General features: G+C 38.7%; 2 protein-coding genes across 2 annotated transcripts in view; one reads left to right on the forward strand and one right to left on the reverse strand.

The window, feature by feature from the left end:
• Positions 1–1241: 1241 nt before the first annotated feature.
• Positions 1242–16296, forward strand: tmie (transmembrane inner ear). Its single transcript, XM_023270410.3, has 4 exons — positions 1242–1663; positions 6702–6819; positions 9403–9552; positions 15868–16296. The coding sequence occupies exons 1-4, from the start codon at positions 1553–1555 to the stop codon at positions 16164–16166; spliced, it is 678 nt and encodes a 225-aa protein (XP_023126178.1). The 5' UTR covers positions 1242–1552; the 3' UTR covers positions 16167–16296.
• Positions 16297–16332: 36 nt separating this feature from the next.
• The window catches only part of pth1r (parathyroid hormone 1 receptor), a 55701-nt gene continuing 50311 nt past the window's right edge, over positions 16333–21722 (reverse strand). The window contains exons 9-13 of the mRNA XM_023270411.3: positions 21391–21457; positions 21142–21236; positions 20672–20813; positions 20273–20314; positions 16333–20177 (exon numbers count right to left, since the gene is read on the reverse strand). Of these exons, the coding sequence (XP_023126179.1) occupies positions 19815–20177; positions 20273–20314; positions 20672–20813; positions 21142–21236; positions 21391–21457 (709 nt within the window). The 3' untranslated portion in view covers positions 16333–19814. The remainder of the gene's footprint in view (positions 20178–20272; positions 20315–20671; positions 20814–21141; positions 21237–21390; positions 21458–21722) is intronic.

Below are 21722 nucleotides of genomic sequence, written 5' to 3' on the forward strand. Positions count from 1 at the left end.
ACGTGAAAATTTAATAATAGCTTTTATATAGCATCAGATGGGATGCGACTGGATATCTGACCCTGAAAGACATCCGGACAATATTGCCTGTTAGCAATGACAATGGTGATGGCATTTGATGGCAGATATAGAAGAAAATCAATTGGTGGAAACTACCAAAGCTGGTCTAATATTTTTTTATATTAACAATTGATCAGTTGAGTATGTGAAAATCTAAAGGTGGTATATATATTGATAAGCATGCAGAGAATTATCACCCACTATTCAGTTCTCCTGAGCTCCCTGTGATGTTTTTTTCTCTTATCTTTGTAATTTCCAGATGCAGCAGGCAGCTGTTTCTAATGAAAAATCTGTGACTGTGACTAACTGGACATAGCTTAACATTCTGCAGCAAAAGAGCCAGATTTCTCAAAGAGTATGGTGGAAACATGACTAAAAAGACAAAGAATATGGTACTTAAATTCAAAGAAGATGGACAGAAACTAAACTTGACAGCTCTCAACTACCTTCAACTAACCACAAACAGAATTGGTGTAGGTTTAAGTATAATTTAGTGGTATTCATTCTGCTGCTTTTTTTAAATAACAAAACATCAAATAAGCTTATAGAAACTGATATATTAATTCCTCCACCCAGCTACCTGTCACATCAATACACTAATTCACAGATCATCTGAATGAAAGGGACCATAGTGTTTAAACGCTGTGCTTTTTTTAATGTCATCATTATATTTTAATTGTAATATTCCTTGTTTTTGCATGTAAATTATGAGTGACAAACTTATTCCTTCAAATGATTTCTTTCTTCACCAGCAAAATTGTTTATTTTGCTCCAAAAAAATTAATGCAACCTGATACCATACAGACACACAAACAATAAAATGAAGAAAACAATAACTTGATGTGAGATTCATTTCATATATGAGTTGAAAACAAGTGACTGCATCTAAAGCAGTTTAACTTCAGTTTTGTTTTGTTTTTTCCTCAGGCAAGTGCATACTGAAAGCACTGGACTCAGCAGTAGCTTGGCTCTTCCTATTTTGCCACAGTGAAAGGAAAAGGCTGTGAGGATTTTTACACTCGAGCCTTCTGAGGCAATAGAGATGATGACTCACAGCCATTTGCTTCACTGTCCTGCGCAGGCCGACCTCATCATGGTCAACCGCCCATCCCCCTCAGTCTGAGTTAACTGCTTGTCCTCAGTAGGATGAGCTGGCTGTAAACTACACCAGGTCTATTAATTAATTAATGTACCCAAACTGCAGGCTTGGCTCCCTCCATTGTAGCGGGGCGGTTTTCAGCTGGCTGCAGTGGTGACCGCCGGTGTGTTTGGGTTCGTGAGAGTGTTGTGGTAGAAAGGCAACAGATAGAGGAGCAGGGAAACAGACAAGCAGGGATGGGAGGAAGCCTTCACTATTAATCACTTGGGGGCCGTTGTGGTCCTGTCCTGTAAACGGCGCCAGTGCAGGCAGGCAGACAGAGAAAGAAGAAGACAGCAAGAGGAGGAAGGAGAGAGGGGGCAGGGTGGCTGTAGGGAGAAAGAGGAGGAGAGAATGGTTGGGGATCAGCCTGTTTGCCCACCTCAGCTCCTGCTGCGGGGCTGGGGAACAGTGCTGCTGTCTCAGTGCATGTCCTCCGTGTTCTCCCAGATCCCGGATCCTGAGGTAAGAGCCTGATACATCACCATGTCCTCCACAGGTCCCTCTCAGTGAAATCCTCAGGGTTTCTCTGTGACGGGTGCAGGTGTTTCGCTGTTGAAAGGTAGCCTGCATATATGTGATTTATGTTCTTTGTTTGGTCGCCAGAGTTGTTGTTTGCCTTTCTGCAGGAGGAGTGGATGAACCTGTGTTGAAATCTGATACATAATATGAGCTTACCTGAATGGCCAAGCAACACATGTTTACGTGGGTATTATTAGGGGGACGGCGATGAATAGTCTTAGGGTGACTGGCTGTTTTTGCGATATTGGGATGAACAGAAGAGAGTTAGATTTCAGAGAATTTGATCTGACTACACAAAAGCAGCTGAATGCATCATGTTTTAAAAAAAGAAGGGAAAACAGCTTTGCTCCTGAAAACAGGTTGTTTACATAGAAGACTGGATACCATCATATTGATATGACTGACAAAGCATTCTTTAATTACAATAAAATGAATCAGTGGTTGTAGTTAGTAGACACATACTAGAAGCAAATAAACAAATCTGCCATGTGATTACAATGAAAAGCTATGCAGACTGAGGGCCATGTGAGTATTTAAAAAAGGAGGGAAATGGATTGAGTGAAGCCATATATTATGTTCCTGTATACACCTATTAAAAGGTAGTTATTTATTTCTATATAACCCTGTTTTGCTACTGCATTTTGATTTGTTGTAAACATATTTTTTAGAGTGTCAGAGAAAACACAAGAAATAGCTTCCTTCTGACTATGATACCTTTTGAAAAAGGTGAAAACACGTGGCCTGAATTGGTGGCGTAAGATTTTGAAAAAATATGCTGTTTATAATGTAGGTCACATCTACTATTTTGTCCCTTGTGTATGTGGTTAGTAGCAGTAATATAAACTGTATACAAATTTGTAAACTTGGCTATTTTTTTTTCTTCTAGAAGGAGAAAATGTTTATATCTATGCTGCTGCTGCTATTACATTGTAAATTTCCCTGCTGTGGGATCAATAAAGGTTTAATCTATCTATCTATCTATCTATCTTTAAATGTCAGAAGACTGGTTCTGAATACAGTACACATAGCAAACATTTATGTATAAACTTTATACACAACTTTTGTCCTAGTGCACATTTTTCTATATTTAGGAGTTAATCCCTTGTTCAATTATACTAATCGTCCTTGATTAGTCTGTAGACGATCACCTCAGAGGAGCAACAAAACCAAACTCTTATCTGAGAAAGAATCTCCAAACATGCTGCTGAGTATTTCACAGAAAAACTAACCGAAACAACATCCGGCTCAATCAAATGTGCAATACAAGTGCGTGTATGATTAATATGAGGTAACTTGAGGTCAGTATGCTCCAGAGTTTGTGTTATTTGTTCCACTAAAAGAAAACTTGAGGCTTATGGCCACTAATCCTGCCACATGAAATGCCCCTCCAGAGGAAAGGGCTTTGCATTGCATAATCACTATTGAAGAAAAAAATATTTGTTGTTAAGAGCATTGCTAAATATCCTCATTGGGGCTAATCCTCCTGTGGGAGTTACTCATGCACAGTGTGAAACAGCCTTTTTTTCCAGGTTGTTTGTGTGTGTGTGGAGCCTTTTTGTTCAAGTTCACATCCCTGCTTGTGTCTTCTGCAACACACAAACAGTACAGAAGCCCTGAAACAGCTTGCACTGTCACATTTAGCATGTTGGCTTGCTGAAGCCTATCAGAGCAGACAAATAGCAAACACAGCAGCTTCTTTTGCCCTGGTGCTTGTACAAACAAGAAAAGACTTATGCATATTCTGAAAAAGGGAAGCAGATTCTAAGATCGTAGTAACGTGTTGATTTATTTGGATTCCTCCATATGAAATCAATGATATATTTACAGTCACTGCATTAACTACACTACAACACTCTAAAAAATACTTAGTGGGACCAAGTGCCAGCCCTTACATAAATGCATGGTTGCAGGATAAAAATTCCAATTTACTGTTTTAGATACACTGCCAGTCAAAAGTTTGGACACACCTTCTCATTCAATGCTTTTTATTTATTTGCATTATTTTCCACATTATAGATTTATACTGAATATTAACACTTTTTGTTAACTACATAATTCCATATGTATTCTTTTATGGTTTTGATATCTTCAGTCTTAATCTAAAATGTATAAAATAATTAAATAAAAACCATTGAATGAGAAGGTGTGTCCCAACTTTTGACTGGTAGTGTAGGTTGCAAACAATATTTTAATGGGTTGTGTTGACACGATACTGTTGGTAATTGCATCAACTTAATATTGTGTGTAATTTAAACTCAAATTTCTGCGTTAGTTGATTTATAACTGAATTCAAGTTGCAGTAGCTTAATGGTATTGACTTGAAAACTGGATTTTTCTTCACCTTTCATTCAAGATTCCAAGTTACCCCCAGTACCTATAAAACTGGAGCAACTTTGTCAACTTAAAACCTTGTACTCATCATATTAATTTGGTACACAAAAACACAGAATTCCTTTCAAATATTGTGGAAATACTATTTGGTAATTTTTGTGAATAATAAACTTGAAGACTTTCCCTATGCTACCAATCATTAAGTTACTAAAGATACTGTTGATTGAAGAGGTAAAGCTAATTCCCTTAACTCAATATAGTTTGTTGCCTGAACATAATGTTTCATTAAGTTTTTGCTGCAGAGCCAAAATATTTACTATTTTGCACCAAATCACAATGAGATATTTGTTCAAACTGAACCAGCATTTTATATTTCTGGTCTTTTTACTATTTGAATGGATTTTACCTTTTTACTAAAGCAAACATGTTATTTTTTGTCTAATCTTATGTGGAGATCCATTCCTTAGTGTCACTATTTTATCATAAAACACACTTTCTATTTCACCACATAACAGCCTTATCAGCAAAAAGAAGCAAATGTAATAAATGTCAATTTTCTGATCCATTATTCGTTGGCTTGTGGACTAAAGTATAGGGTTTCCAAAACAATCTTGTATCATCAGATTAGGTGATCAATATACCGTAAACAGGGAGAAATCCTCTGTGACTTTGCCAGCTCTGAGGGCCTCAGTAGTATTGATCAAAGCCATTGATTGAACAGAAAGATATACAGTTTGTGTGTTTTAATATTCCCCAATCCCCAGCTCAGCAGAGATATGTTTTGAAATGTGGAAAGCATTTGATTTGGACACTACTGAAATAATTTAGATGTCTAAAAACATTGTGAAATATGAAAAGATTATTGCATAATAACCAAACTGATATCAGGGGATTGCCAAGGTGAAGTTTTACAAGGGCATTAGATGCAAACTTCTGGGTAAATTATACTGGAAGAAGACAGGACTGATTAAGGAATCTATGTCCGCAAAGGCTTCTTTCATATCTGAGCTGTGTTGCTACATGACTGCAATTGTTACGGGGGAAAGCCGGAGAACCCAAGTGCAGACTCACAGAAACTGACAGACAAATGAATAACTGAAAAAGATTTATTTCACCAAATAACTAACCAATACATAAATACAGAACTGAACTGGGGGGAAAGAACCAAACCAAAACTACTAAACTCTACAAGCAAACTCTATGAATACAAAAACGGAAGTCTACAAAACTGAACTGACTTAACAAAACTAAGCTAAAGAGGGATACTCACAATATGGGTAAACTGACAACCGAGGGGAAAACAGGCTGGGGAAAATCCATGAACTGACAAACAAGAACACAACAGAGTCGCAGAGGGGGGAAATCCAGGAGGAGGAAAGCAGAGTCCATGGGGCTGAGGCAGTCCGGAAGTTGCAGGCTTGGTGGGGAACAGTATCTAGGAGGGTAACAGAATCGATGGTCCGACGGGGAATGAGTGACTGAGCAGAGTTTAAATAGTGAGCAGGTGATATTGAGGGCAGGTGAGCTGATTACTGCAAAATGAGTCACCTGCAATAATCAGCTGAGTGCAGACAGGTGAGCAGGGAGAGCAAGACACAGGGATGAGAGACAAGAGGGAGAGAGATGACATATAGAGGGAGCCAAAGGGACAGGTCAAAACAGAAACAGATCAGGAACCAAGGGAAAAAGGAGGAAAAAAGAGGAAGAAGGGAGAAGAAGAGCAGGGGCTAGAGCAGCATCATAACAGCAATCATAATACTAGAAAAGCACTCAGAGAGCGCAGTACTCCACCAAGGCTGTTCATTCCCCCATATGGCATTGTCAGAAATGCAGCATTTTTCTTAGAAATGCAGCATTTGTTTATTAGTGATTGATGATCAGAAATCACAGCACTATAGTATGTGAGCATTTAATAAAGATATACCCACAAACAAAATGCCCTTAAGCTGAGTATATGCGTGTGTTATGCATGTGTACATTATGTACAAATACTGAATCGCGTGACCTAAATATGTAGCGGGCGGAGGGAAATGATGGGACTCGGAAACACCCCCACAATTTAATCAGTTGTTGACTGTATCATTTCTGATGGATAAGTTCACAGCGGTCAATTTGTAGTAGGATCGCAATCATATGATTGTAAGCAGGCAGCTGATGTAGTGTTCATTTGTAGTCATAGTTACAGTGACGCTGTGCCACTCTCGCAATGAACAGAAATCTTTAACAAATCCATGGATCCAGACCATAAGCTGCATCACTGCCAAAATCTAATCACTTGGTCCTTGTGTCATTTCTGACCTTCCCTGAAAATTTCATCCAAAATCCATTGATCCGTTCAGTAATGTTGCGAACAGACAGACAGACAAAAGTATGCTGCGTTCCCCCGTGTAGTAATTACATTCAAAGACAGTTTATCTTTAATTCATTTTCACTTAAAGTCAGAAAGAGAAGTTAGTGAACATTTTTACACCGTCTACTCACAACATTGGTGAAAGAGTAACACGCTTTAAACTAAGCTTAATTCACAACTGATCCTGTAGCATCTCCCACTCAGTGAGATTTTGCACTCTGTTGTGAAACTTCTTTGGTAAGGTTTATGTTTGGTTTGCAGATACCTACAAGAAAAACAATGTTTTCCCTTTTTCCACAGCTTTTACCCACAGATCCCCCGAAGAAGCCAGACCCTGTCAATTCTGAGACTGTTGTTTTCTGGGGGCTGCGGCTATGGCAGGTCATTGGCATCTTTGCAGTGTTTGCTTTGGCAGTTGGTTAGTACCTATTATGAAATCATTCTGTCATCTTCTTGAAATAGATTGCTATCTTGAGAAGTAACTGCAGCCCAAGCATGTGTGATTACATGGTGTCATTATTAAGCACAGTGTGGTTAGTAATAATGACAATGATGCTAAGTCAGAAAAGACATGGTTTAATTTTGTTCTCTGAGTGAGTCATCGCAGTAGAAGCAGAAACTGTAACAAAAGACAGAGATGCTTATTTTGCTTTTCATCCAGTACTGGTTTAGACAAAGTAGAAAATGTTCAGTCAAAATACCAGTGTTGCCTTGAAATTTGTGAAAAACTTTTTGGAGTAGCCTTTGTTCAAAAATTAGGAAACCAAACTTCTCAGCAGTGTTTTGAGCTCGATGCTAACATGAGTGTGCTCAGAATGGTAATGCCAGCATATTCATCTTAAGTGATAATTCTAATGTTTACAATGTTCACTGTACATGGTTCATCATCTGGGAACCATGAGTGTCAGTGGAACTGGATAAGTGAAAACCTTGATCTGCAGGTGATTTTAGATGGAAGGTAAAAGAATGACCAAATTGCAAAATTTATGACAATCCATGAAGCACTTGTAGACTAAACAACAGATAAATGTACATTATGAGATGCTGCTTTGAGTAAAAATATATTTTTCCATAAACAATGTCTCTTTTAGTGAAATATTTGCTGTGATGAATCAAGGGAGCATTGTGGTTTAGAGAGAATCTCCACTGAAAATCTGTAAAATTGTAATGTAAACTTGGAAATAATCAAGTAGTTTGAATATTTAGGAACATTAAACATAAGAAATTCTAACTTGTACACTAAAGAAGAAGTAAATAGGAGTAAGTAGTAAGATTCTAGACCATTTATGGGTCAGCAATCAGATTTAAATATGATTTGTGGCAGCAAATATTGCACAAAAGATCAAATCTCTTTGTGCTGAAGCCTGAAGGCAGCCTTCAAATGACATTTAGGTGGATCTGATTGACTCGTTAGAGACTTTTTCAAGTAAATCAACTTGCAGATATTTTGTGCCTGCACAACATTACTTGGTAATTAGCACTGTGACATTTGCAAATGACCTTAAGTGAAGGAGTCAGAAATCGAACTGTTATTCTGGACAAAGAGGGTTTCCCAAATCATGGCGCGACTAAAAGTTTCTAAGGTGTGCATGGCAGAAGCTGGATCGATCATATCCACAGCACATTTATGCAACTAACAGTGACCTCACTATCCGAAGATTCAGAAACCAAGCTTTCTTTACCAACAAATAGATAATCAACTTTACCACAGCTAATTTGTCAGGTAAAGAGCACAGGACTCCAATCAACAAAATTACCATCAAAAAACTGCATGCTTGGGGTTGACTCAGACATACTAGCCTTTCATTGTGGATGACTGGAAAAAGTCCTGTTTACTGATAAATCCAAATGAGAGATTTTTGGCAGTAACAGAGCAGTATATTAAAAATAAATAAATAAATAAATAAGCAAAGGAGAGAATGATGACACATTGTATCAAGCTCACACAGTGGTGGGAATATTCCAGTCTGAGGGTGTTTTGATATTCTGGCGTTGGACACCTGCACAGATTCAGCTCCATCTTGGTCAAGGACAAGTAGCACTCCATCCTTCCGAGACATCTGCATTCTCTGGGTTGTGTCTTTGTATAGTAGAAGTCTTATTGTGGCAGAACAACGTGCTCAGACACAACTTAAAGTTTTGCAAGAGCTACTTGAAGACCAAAGAAGTGCTGAGTGTCATGGACTCTCCTCAACAGTCACCTTACCTCAGCCCTGCTCAGCATTAACAAGGTCCCTTGAAGACTGAGAAACTCAAGCATCATCTAAAGCTTTTTGGAACGTTGTCAGATCGTGCTGGGATGAAGTTGTTTTGTACAACCTTGTCGAGTTCATGCAGCTCAAATGCTGCTGCTGTTAAAGCAAAATGTGGGGAAAGAAATACTAAGATACTCAACATTTTACTTGTTATATTTCTATATGTAATGAAAAATTGTCCAAAGTTTGGGGTCACCCAGGTAATTTCATGTTTTCCATGAAAATTCACACTTTTATTCATGTGGTAACATAACTGCACAAGGGTTTTCTAATCATCAGTTAGCCTTTCAACACCATTAGCTAAGACAATGTAGCATTAGAACACAGCAGTGATTGTTACTGGAAATGTTCCTCTGTACACCTATGGAGATATTCCATTAAAAATCATCCATTTCCAGCTAGAATAGTCATTTACCACATTAACAATGTCTAGACTGTATTTCTGAGTATTTTAATGTTATCTTCACTGAAAAAAACTGCTTTTCTTTGAAAAATAAGGGCATTTCTAAGTGACCCGAAACTTTTGAACAGTACTGTAACTGACCAGCAAATAAAGTTGTTAAAATTCAAACCAAGCCTCTTAACTTGTGGTCTCAGACTTTTGGGCACCACTGCATATTGTAATTTTTGTAACTGATTCTTTACCATCTCAACCCTTCATAATTGCGCAAGATGTTGCAGTTGTTGACATTTCCTGGTCAAACAAACTCACCACGTCTCTGTTTGTGTTCCTCTCTCTCCTTCAGTTATCACTCTGTGTTGTATATTCAAATGCCGAATTCCGAGAACCAAAAAGGAAATAGAGGCACGGCATGCGCAGAGACAGGCTGCCAAGAAATACGCCAACACATTAGAGACAGTGCCACCTCTGAACGAGCTGACTGAGATCCCAGGATGTAAGTACATATCGCCAATAGCTTTCAAATATTAATATGACTATATAACAATAGTAGAAAGAGCAACCAGTTACTCTGACTGTAATTATACTGCTTGTTGTCTATTCTGTTTCTTTAAATACTAACATAACTTGTGAAAAACAAGATGGGAGATAAAAGTACGAGAACAGTTTGATCTTTTCATAAATCGTTCTTCAAAAAAGTGTGGAGTGAATTTGTGACTGCTTTATACAGAAGCACAGCAAGAGAAAAGCAGGAGAAATCATTTTTGATGAGTCCAGTTTCATGTGAAGAATTTCAGTGCAAATCTATCTACACTTTGAAAAGGGTGTTTAATACCAGACTAGTTATTTTTTGCTTTTCTTACAGCACTCTTTACTGTTGTATTCCACTTTGTTATTCTGTCCATGTCTCCTTTTTACTTCACAGAACTTGAAACACTGTTCAGTTCTTCTGCTGCTCCACTGTATGCTCTGCTTTACTAAATCTTCTCTTCTCTTCTCTTCTCTTCTCTTCTCTTCTCTTCTCTTCTCTTCTCTTCTCTTCTCTTCTCTTCTCTTCTCTTCTCTTCTCTTCTCTTCTCTTCTCTTCTCTTCTCTTCTCTTCTCTTCTCTTCTCTTCTCTTCTCTTCTCTCTTCTCTTCTCTTCTCTTCTCTTCTCTTCTCTTCTCTTCTCTTCTCTTCTCTTCTCTTCTCTTCTCTTCTCTTCTCTTCTCTTCTCTTCTCTTCTCTTCTCTTCTCTGTTTTCTTCCAGCTACTCCAGATGCTTCTGCAGTACAGACAGTGTCTGAGCAGGTCCAAAGTCAAAATGCTAACAACAGCCACCTCTCAGAAGTTAGGGTCACTGAGGAGCACTCTATTTCAGTCACTTTGCCAGAGGCTGAATGATTTTTTCTTCCTTTTCTTTTGCTTTTATCTTTCCTTCAGACACTCCTCTTGGCCAAATTGCTTCAGAAACATAGTGTACACATTGACAGCCACTCTGAAAGTCCAATTCATGCACTTATCCCGCATGCATTGGTCTGCGCTGCATTAGTAGATCTGGTCTACCTTGAATGCTATAGGAATGCAAATAGAGATAGAGACAGAGATAGAGATATTCAAGCAATTAAAAATGCTTCTCTCATTCACCTGCTTACATTGGTACTCCTGAAATGTATAGCCAGAAAACAGAGCGCAGTTTCAATTTTCTGTACTTTGCTTTGTAGCGAAGATGAATTGCAGCAGTAAGTGCATCAATAGATGAAAAACTTGACCTGTGTCTGCATTATAGACATAGTGCTGCTTTGGCAAGTATGATTTCTTTAAGGCAGCTTGACTTTTGTAGTTTGTACTTATGTATTTTCTGAAACTTTCTTCTTTCTTACATCTTTAATATTTGATATTTCTGCTTTGTGCACATTTGCATGAAAACATTGAAAGCACATGAATTTCATCGGATATTGTAAAAACATTTCTATTGCAATGACATCTGCAAACTGTAATGCACGCAGCATGCCTCATGTGTTCTAATGTTTGCCTGTTTCCTTGTCTGTGTGTTCCAAGATAAGCTTTGAATAAAGCAAATCTCTCATACTACCTGCGACTAGTGATCCTCACTGTCAGCACAGGTTGCATTGATTCTTCTTCTTTCTCTTTGATGTTCTACCTTATTTCAGGTTAGGAATGGTGACAAATACGGCCTGACATCTGTCTTTTCCTGTTCCTCAAAGTGAAATATTACACATTCATGAGCACAAATACACTCATTGGTTATTGTGAAATTAATTAAGGAAGAGAAAGCATTCAGCTAGTCAAAGTTCTTCTTGCATCATAATTCAATAAGATCTGCATTCTAGGGGCGGAAAAAAAATCACATGATGAATCTAGTGTGGCGAGAGATTCCATATCTCTTCAATAGTGTCATCACGGACAGTTGGTCTCATATGCATCAGAGTAGATCTTCTGTGTACTGTATAACTAATTAACCATGTGACCCGGAGAAAGGCTGAAGGGGAGACACACTGACTGCAGCCATTATGAAAGAGTGAGGATGAACACATATTTATCGGCTGCTCTCAACCGTAAACTCCTAACAAACCACGCTCTACTCTTTGCTTCTACATAAAGTAAGGAAGATGTACATGCAAGTATGCAAATTGCTGCATTTCTCCAGCGATTACATCCAGCTGAGGACACACAGAGATTAAATAAGCAACAGCATCTGACGAACCAAATGTTCAGAATAGAGAGCAAATGTAGTGTTGTTGCATGTAATTCAGTAAATATGTTAGCATAAAATTAAACTCATAATCTTTTTTTTTCTCCCTCTAAACTGAGGGCTTGATTATGCAAAGCAGCAGTACACTTAGGGAAGGTGTTTTTTTCCAAAGCAATCAGCAAAAACAGCAGTAGTTAATTAAATGATACAAATGAGGATCAAGAAATGCCCTCTTCTATCACTTCAAAGTGTGATTAATATATTTTTCATAAACATCTACTTACACAGAAAAAACTTTGGTGCACTCAGCAGTAAAATAAATGCTTTGCATAAGAGGAAAAACTCATGCAACATGACAGGTATTGTGACAAAATATTATGCCTCATTAAGATATCTGACATTCTCCATTAAGAACTTCCGTCTGCCTCCATTTACTTAATAAGCTCTTAAAAGCATCTGGGGCAAAATCATGAAGAAAGACAACAGTGAGCTTTTTTAGTTTCTCAGCCAATATCTGTTACAAACACAATCAGGGAACGAGACCAAAGGCACAAAGGTTTAGTCTCTGTTTAATTTTCCTCTGTGTCCGTTTCCTTCAAAAGCACCACCTCGCTGAATGAAACAAATGAAAGCGTTCCTCCTACTTGCCACCTCCACTTATCTGGCAACATTCAGTTTCAAGTAGCTGCAAATGAAAACATTTTCTGTGTCAACAAACAGTGTTTTTGTCTTAACAAATCAAATTGTCACACATCTGTCCCCCTGCTCTGAATAGGCAGCGAGGAAAAGGTTTTGAAAAGGTATTTTCAGGTTCACAGCACTGATGAGTAGAGGACTAGCAAAAGGAAAATGGCAACAGAAACATAATTTGCGCATTAATTATATCGCCTCAGAGTGTTTTTTTTTTAACCCTTGTGTTATCTTAGTGTCAACAATTACTTTTGACAATTCTACAGTTTCATTTAGCAGACATTTTTATCCAAAGCAACGTACATCTGAGAGGAGATACAGCACAAGAAAGGATCTAGTCAGGAGAAAACAATCTGGATAAGAGCCATAAAACAAGTTCAAATGTCATAATAGGACCATCCGCACCAGTGCAGATGTAATAGGATTTTTTAGTTTGTTTTTGCAGTCTGTCAAGTGCAAATACATTCAGTGAAGAGCTGGGTTTTCAGTCTTAAAGACTGAGAGGGATTCTATAGATTGAACAGAGTTTGGTAACTCGTTCCACCACCAGGGAACCACAGATGAGAAGAGTCTACCCATGGACCGGCCCTGTTGTGGTGGTTCTATCAGGTGCCTTTTGAGTGTAGACCTGAATGACAGAGTTCAGGTGGGAGGGAACTGTTTGCAGTCTGAATGCAAGTGTCTCACTTTTGAATTTTGTGTGGGCAGCAACTGGAAGTCAATGAAGCGATCTGAACAGCGGGGTGACATGCGTTGTTTTTGGCTGGTTGAAAACCAGATGTGCTGCTGCATTCTGGATCATCTGTAGAGGTTTGACCGTGCATGTGGGGAGGCCTGCCATTAAGGAGCTGCAGTAGTGGATGTGTGATGCTATGAGAACCTGTACCAGGAGTTCTGCTGCATGTCCAGACAGGAAGGGTCTGATCTTCCTGATGTTCTACAGGGCAAATTGAGCAACAGAGGCCACATGAGCCTTGAAGGTTAGATGGTCATCGATCATGACAAGTTTCTAGCAGAATTTGTGGGGTTGAGCTGGTTTGATTCAAGCTGGATGTTGATTTCTTGTTGTATAGAGGAACTGGCTGGGATGACAAGGAGCTCAGTCTTGGAGACGTAGAGTTGTAGGTGGTGATTTTTTCATCCATGCCGAGATAGTGACAAGGCATGATGAGATCCAGGCAGAAACCGAGTGGTTGTCTGGGGGGAATGACAGGAAGAGCTGGGTATCATCGGCACTATGTTTAACCCCTTGACACCTATTGTTGCAAGTTCGAAACATACCACATTCATTCAAACTGCAACCACGACAGCGTATCCATTCCCCCAATGCTGGCTTGTACATATTCAATACATACCTCGGAACCTTTTGCAAGCACTGCTTTCTCGTAGGACCGGTCGGAGTGGGACCTAATTATTATACATCTGTTATTGTTATATATCTGTTCTATGTGTAATAGACAAATGAACAATCTACATTTATTTTAGCATCAGCTGGAAAGCAAAAACACGCAAATGTTTTTTTAAAAATTTGATTGCAAATAAATTCAGGCATCAAGGGGTTAGTAGCCTAGAAAAACCATCAATAATTTCTCCCACCAAAAAAAAGGGAAAAAAAGTGAAACACTGTCTTTGTTAATATTTTCATCAAAGCTGTACATCACCAGTGTACAAAGATTGTCTTTGAATCATTTTTGACCCACCAGATAAAATCACAGTCACAGTGGAGGAAACACACACCAACACCATACACACCTCTAAAAGCACACAAGGGGGAGTGTACAGGATGTTAAGACTACGCAAGAGTTAAATGTCACAACTCCAAAACACACCGTATCATTGAAAGAAGTCTAAATTGCAGCAGCTGAATATCTGACATTTTCATGGTGGTGATTCTGTCAGAGTCAAGGCCTTTACTTGACCTTTAATTATTCCTCTGCTATACACAGAATGTAACCAAGTAGATAGTGAATAAAAAACACTGCAAGTCTGACCACAAATGGTTTCAAACTGGCATTTTATTTACAACCTAGCCTTTAGTTTGATGCATCAGTTGTAATCTGACTGCTGTATAGTTTGAGGAAAGAAGAAAAAAAGCGAGAGTAAAAGGCTTTAGAGTGGATGAGAATTACACGAGGAGAAAAGTGGAATTAAGTCAAAACACAAACATCCTGATGGTTCCTTGATTATTTTAAGTCGGTTGGATTCACCCAGCACAGCAAAACATGGTACGAAAATAATCTGAAGTTTACTCTGACTCCCTCTGGCGACTTTTGACATTTGGTGTGTGTTTGTCATTTGGCTTCTTGGCCTGTTTTCGTATCCAGTGTCTCATGCAGCATTTGTAAAGCGCTGCATAAATGTTTGCTTTGCTACTAGAGACAAAAACAAGCAAAAAAAAGGGGGAAAAAAAGAAAAAGAATCTCTATTTGGCTCTAAGTATAGCGTACCCTTGAAGCAGTTTTCTCTGTTTTCAAACAGTAGTTGCTGTAGAGTGAAGTCACACTAGTGTTCCTGTGGAGCACAATTACAGTCAGGTGTTATTTGTGAACTCTCATCTGAGGGGTAGCTATAGTTATAGTTATATGTTTTTGGGTGTCTTTCAGTCCTTGTTAGTTTAGTGTCATTTTTATTTAAGGAGCTCCTTTCATTTTCATCAGCCATCTGTTAAATGTTATACCTAAATAAACCACTGTTGCTTCAAATGCTCTGCAGCTAAAGCCCCATTTGTTCTGATATTATAAATACACTCATTTGCTTTCTTCTGAAGACCACTGTCAAGGTGAGAGGTCATTTATTGGACTGAGCGGGATCTGGAATGAGGATTTTGTTCCATTTTTAATAGAGACACGTTGGCTGTTTCCTCTTATTTATCGTCCTTATGCTAACCAGCTGCTCCCTGTAGCTTCATATTCACCTTAGACTTGAGAGAGATATTGATTTTTTTCATCTAACTCAAGGCAAAAACAAGTGAATATGAATGTAGAATATTTCCAGGGGAAATACTGAAGGCTAAAAATATCAATTTTATTGCTTTTGCCACCTACAGGTGTTGTTCCCAAACTTCAGTCTGGTAACTTTGATGAGATATTCCTCTCCACTACTTCTGCATCTACCTCTGTTGTACAGAGTAATTTCCTAAATAATAACAAGAAAAACATTGTCTCTGTCAACAAACACAAAGCTGACTGTAAACTTTTTCTTCTCTATTTCTCACCTTGAAAGCCCTTTAATCAGCCTTATTAAAATAATAAGTAGACCATGCTTATTAGAAGAGATAGAAACAGATGCACCTTCATTACATGCACCCCACTTAGCGCAGCATTCTGTTGGATTCAAATCTCTCTTCCAATTACCATCAGAGGCAGGACCCCGATGATACCGGATGCTGCCGGGAAGCCTATAACCTCTTTTCTTGTTTTCCTGCAGCTGCAAAAGCAGAAGAAAAGGAGGAGGTAACAACAGTCTCTGGGAAAGTTGATGCTGATAAAGGAGAGAAGAAGACCAAGGAGGGCAAGAAAGAGGGCAAGAGTGCCAAAGAGGGGAAAGGAGATGAAAAGGATGCATCAACAAAGAAGAAGGGTGAAAAAGGTGAAAAGGCAGCATCCACAAAAGAAGCTGGTGAAGGAAAAGGGAAGAAATCTGGAGAGAAGGGAGACAAAGTGGAGAAAGGAGAGAAAGGAGGCAAAGGAGGCGCTAAAGGGGGAGCCAAGAAAGCTCAGAAGTGAACTCTGAAAAAAAATCATTTCATATTTTTCACTGCAACATTTTGGGCACTTATTTTCTAAAATGAACTTTGTATGAAATTATATTTAGAAATAAACAAAATGCTGAAAGAAAAGAAAATGCATTAGTAAGGTTTTTTTTTTTAAGAGAATCTCAACCGTGCAAGAATTTCAGAGTACAGTAGAATTATAGATTTATTATCTTATTCACAATTCACTGATGAACATTAGAGACCAGAAAACATCTTCCTACTTTATCCAAAGTTTACACTGATGTCTACAACATGCCTACATCACAATGGAGTCATGAGAAGGTCAGACGTGTGCCAGGAAACACTGCCCACATACTGCATCTAAAGCATGAAGACTACTGACGGCTCCACTGAGTACATTTCAGCACGAGATAAATAAATGACAATGAAATACACTTTATACTTCCATGAAACAATGAAATACAACATTAGCTCTATGATGATTGGCCTTATTGTACGCTGGGTTCCAAAACACAATCATTTTACATCATACAATCAGAACAAAATACTGTTTTATAGGGGTTTAAAGTGCTCAAATGGAATTTTCCAAGTGTTTCCAAGATTTTGAAGCTCTGATGCTGCCTGATCTTTTACTTTACACAATGGTAGCATAACATACCCCCGATTGGTTTACAAATTCTGTCAGATTCAACACAACTGTGAGAAATGCAGCAAATACTGGCTGGAAGAATCCAGTTAAATGAAGTCTTTTGTGGCAGTGAGACACTGTATTATCCAGTGACAAAGGTTTCACTCAACCTCAGTCATTTGTTCTTTCCCAGCCACCTCTAATTGCTGCTGTAGTCGAGCCACTCAACCTCCAGCCACAATCACAGCCAATCCCCATGAGAACGTTCGAGTCGACTGTCACAAACAATTGGAAATTGTCTGGTTTAGATAATTGCTGTGGATATTTCTGAAATTACTGCAACGCGAGTGTTATTTTCTATTTATCATTGTAAAGAAAGAGCAAATAATGTGCTAGTCAGGCCTCGTGATACTTTATGACGTCACCCTCTTATCTTTGTTTCTCAGCCAGAGCCCATGTGTTTCCACTTGAGATGTGAATCTCTAAATCTTGGTTACAAGGACTTAATCTCATTATCTTTTGTCAGAACAAAAGGTTGCAAAATTTCCAACAAAAGCTGGGCATTGGATTTTTTTTTTTAGAAAATAAAGAGCGAAACAGGGGTGATCATTGAATGTGTTGGGGTCTCTTTTCAGATACAGATTGCACATTTCTTGTGTTAGTGATTATTTGGTGTTTGCTAGACAGACAAATAATCTCCTAAAGAAAAATAATGTCACCCAGTGTATGTATGGCATCAGTATGTTTCTGACAATGTTTCTGATGGACTCCATTGCACATGGGAATGAGCTATATCAGACATTACTTATATGCCAAATCATTGTTGGTTTTAGTCTTTCACTGGGATTACTGGTGATAAGAAAATGTAGACTACTGCCTGACCATCCTTTAAGCACTTGCTGAATGGGAAAACAGAAAAGCAGGGTTGTCTGAAAGAGAAGTATGATTTAGGTTTAATACCATCTACCCATTTAGATTCAGTATTAATTGCTGCCTAGACTTGTAGTCTGTACAAACTGGAACATGTCAGGCTTTATGTTTTTAAATATCAGTCAATGCACATGTCTTAAAGGACTTAGCAAGAGGTGCTGTTGAACTGAGAAATGGGGGATTGGGAGCATTGCTCAGTAGATGTGAAGGGACCAAAACAGCATGACAGAAGGAGGGATTATGGAGCTCGGCATAGAACGGTGGTTGCTCCTGACGCATAAAAATTTTCCCAAATATGAGTTGAAATTTTAGCGAGTTAACTAACATCGATGACTAAATTTCAATCTTGAGACTGAGCTAATTCAAAAATCCAAATTGAGGATTTAAAACCAACAAAACTGCCCTTAATGTTAACGGTCTGAGCCCACTGTTACATAGCTACTGAATGGTTTTTTCATTTTCCTCTCCGCTGTTCACATGTTCACTGCAACTTTAAGATGATTTGGTCGCTGTAAACAAGGTGATGGATGACAATACAAAGAAAATCTTCTAAATTACTTTGTCTTTGGTATAATACATAATGTGACCTACCCTGCCAACTGTGCAGGTTAAGTGCAGTATATTACAAGTTATAGAGTTTAAAATATTTTGTGGAATGCTTCGTTAAATGCTCGTATGAATGCCCTCCGTCACCTGGAAATATACTCAACAGTTCTGTTTGGGACTATGTACATAATCAAATATTTCCAACATTCCATACACAAATACATTAAAAAAATACATTAAAACAGCTTCATAACATATCCATACACATGAACACTTTTAGCTCACAATAATAATGTATTTCTGATCTTTGTAAACATTGTGACTTGTATGTATATACATGAAAAAGCAGCACAACATTGGACCATGTGTTATTCGTTTCTATAGCCATTACAAATGTCACCTTCGGAATTCCGAGTGAATTTAGGATTTTCTTGGATTCTTCACCATTTAATAGGCATTCCACTGGAATAAATGGCTGCTTCTGGCACCCTGTGGTTTTAAATGGGGTCTCATCTTTTGAGAACTTGTTAAGAATGTTACTGTTTTTTTTCCTTTTCTTTTGTTTTTCTTTCTATCTCAGCTCACACAGAACCCACAGAGAAAGGCAGCCATCAAAGAAATATTCTTGGCGTTCTTTGGTTGTGTACGTGTGTGTGTTAAGATACGGTTTTCGAGAAAAAAATGGAGTATGATACATTCAATTTTAACCATTTAAAATCTGTTGTCATTTGAGGGATGAATACTGGGTTGTTCTAACAGGAAAAACTGTACAACATTTTGAAAAAAAAAATCAACACAGCCTTATAACATAATAACATACAAGCATCCTCCGGAGAGAGATGCCAACTATGCTAAAGCACCACTTTAAAAGTATAAAAATAAGTGTGCAACAACAGAGGACTTCAATTACCTGAGTAACTTCCCTTTGAAACTGAAGTGGATTTAAGTCAATGCAGAACAAATGAGATACCATGCCAGAAAACGTGAACAGATGCCTCACAATAGTAGCATTAATCATTTTTTTTTAGGCCACGCCTGCACTTTATCCAAAACTTGCTGATGAAATTGTCCACATTTGTGCCATTAAGTGCATTCTAAACCCACCTGGCTTTACATAGGTGATTAAGGCTGTTTGAACTGGTAGCTACTACTGTACCCACCAAACTGCAGTTAAATTTATGCACAAAAGATGACCACAAGACTTATTCACTGCAAAAGCAAACAGAAAACAAGACAACAACACTTATGGCAGTGGAGGAGAAATGAGAAACGGCAGTCTATTTTCAGCCTTTTACACATTCATTGTGGCAGGTGGTTGGTGGAAGAGTTGAGAGTATCGCCACAAAAATGGGGATCATCATCCCTCAAATGAGCTCACAAAAGTGATACGCCCTTTTTGCTTTGAGCCTCATCAGTCGGAAATGCTCTGGCTCAATTCACAGGAGGAAAAACTGGCAGTGTTGATGCATGCAGCCATTCCCCTTCAAACCATCCTGAGACTGTTTCAGAATTTGTTATTTCCACTTGACATCGCTATGCACAGTGCCCTGGATCTCACATGACCGTCTCCCTCTCCTCTTCAACCACAGGAGAGGGTTTCTGGTCGTCACAGGGCCGTGGGTGAGCAGAATGCTCCTCTTCAGGGATGTGAAGCTCCTGTCCTGATGAGGGTATAGAGTTCTCGGAGACGGAGCCGTTCTTAACGTACCCGGGGAGGTTCCTGTGTCCGTTCACAGGCACCGGGCCCAGCCTCGTGGTGAGGTGGAGGGTCAGCGGTCCTCTGGCAGTGACATTGGTAACACTGGTGTGTGATACCATAGGTCCATAGCTGTAAGTGTTACTGCCGCTTCGAGCTTTTCTTTTGAAATCAAGAGCCAGTGTTCTCCTGCTCCAGGACTTTTTGATCTCAGCTTGCACCTTGGAAGAAAAGAGATTATTTAGATATATGGGAGCTTATAATATATGCAAGACTTAAAGGGTATAAATGACAAATTATTTTTAGCTCGTTTTACCTCTCCATTGCAAAAGCAGTAGATAATTGCCACTAAGAATCCCTGCAAAAGATCAAATAATCAATTTACTCACATTATGAATGAACCAGCTACTGTTAGCTTGCACTTAATATGACATTTCAGCTGTATAATTTGCCATTACGTTGATATTTTCAGTCCTCAGCTACCCCATTGTTCTCTTCATCTTAATTAGGATCTCATCACAACTCTGAAACTAAGCAACACAGCAACTATTGGACATTCGGTCACTGTTTTTTGGTGATAACATTAACCCCGAGGGCATTTTACATCCTGATCAGGTCAGTCAGATTCAGTCAGCTTGAAAGGACACATTAATATTTATGTGACACTGTAAGAGCTAAATTTGCATTCTTACACTTTCTACGACAGCAGCCTTACCTGGAAGGAGTTGAAAAGCATCTCATAGTGCATCTGGATCAACCAGGGAACTCCAGATACCTCTGTATATGGCATGGCATTGAATATGATGTAGTGAACACCAAACAGTGGCATCAGCACCAACGTGGACTTCAACAGTTTTCTGTAACAGCCACAAGAAAGTAACAAGTCACGTTCAACAAAATCCTTTTTGGTCATTTGCCAAATCTTCTGCACATTATACAACTAAAATCTCTCTCTCTACAGGTGTCCATTTAGAAATTCTTCAATGTTGTTTATCCTATTCCTGAACCTTTTCAAGTAGTTATCTGACTGATTAACCAACAGACAAGCTGAGTTCTACGAATGATACACTCACTCCTCCAGCTTCTTATTATGAAAGGATTTGTTGACTCTGTCCATTTTAAATAATTATAACTGAGTGTGACACATATGCCATGTGATGAATGAATCCAAAGGAACACTGGTACCTGTACTGTTGTCTTGTGTCACATCTTCCAGCATTTGTTTCTCGTAGTTTAGTTGCCAAGACTCTGATGATGTTCAGAAACAACAAAAAGTTAACCTGAAGAGAAAATAGAAACATAATGACATATGTGACATGTAATTGCAAACATAATAAGGTGTCTTACATCACAGCTGTAATGTCACAGGTGCAATGAAACACTGTCATTTCCTACACAGCAGGGGACAGGGGCAAGCAACAATCATGTACTCACCACCACGGCAGCCAGGATAGGCACTTGATATATCCATTTCAAATTGCCTGCACTTAAGTCCCAACACCTGCAATAAACACACAACCACAAAACACGGATCAGCAAGAGATAAGGGAGGATCAAGCTGGTAGAGGTGATGATCCAGAATCCTCATATTCCACTCTGGTGTCCTTAATGATCTCTGCCATCACTTCACAATATGACAGGACTTAGAGAGAGATTTAGAAAGGACATTGGCTCCGTCTTCCGCTCTCTACCAGCTTTACCTGCCACTTGTAGACACAGTGTTATATGAAACCACTCAGAAACTGATTCAGGTGTCAAACTACATT

The sequence above is a fragment of the Amphiprion ocellaris genome, chromosome 10 (genome assembly GCF_022539595.1).
Source record: "Amphiprion ocellaris isolate individual 3 ecotype Okinawa chromosome 10, ASM2253959v1, whole genome shotgun sequence".
Taxonomy (NCBI): domain Eukaryota; kingdom Metazoa; phylum Chordata; class Actinopteri; family Pomacentridae; genus Amphiprion; species Amphiprion ocellaris.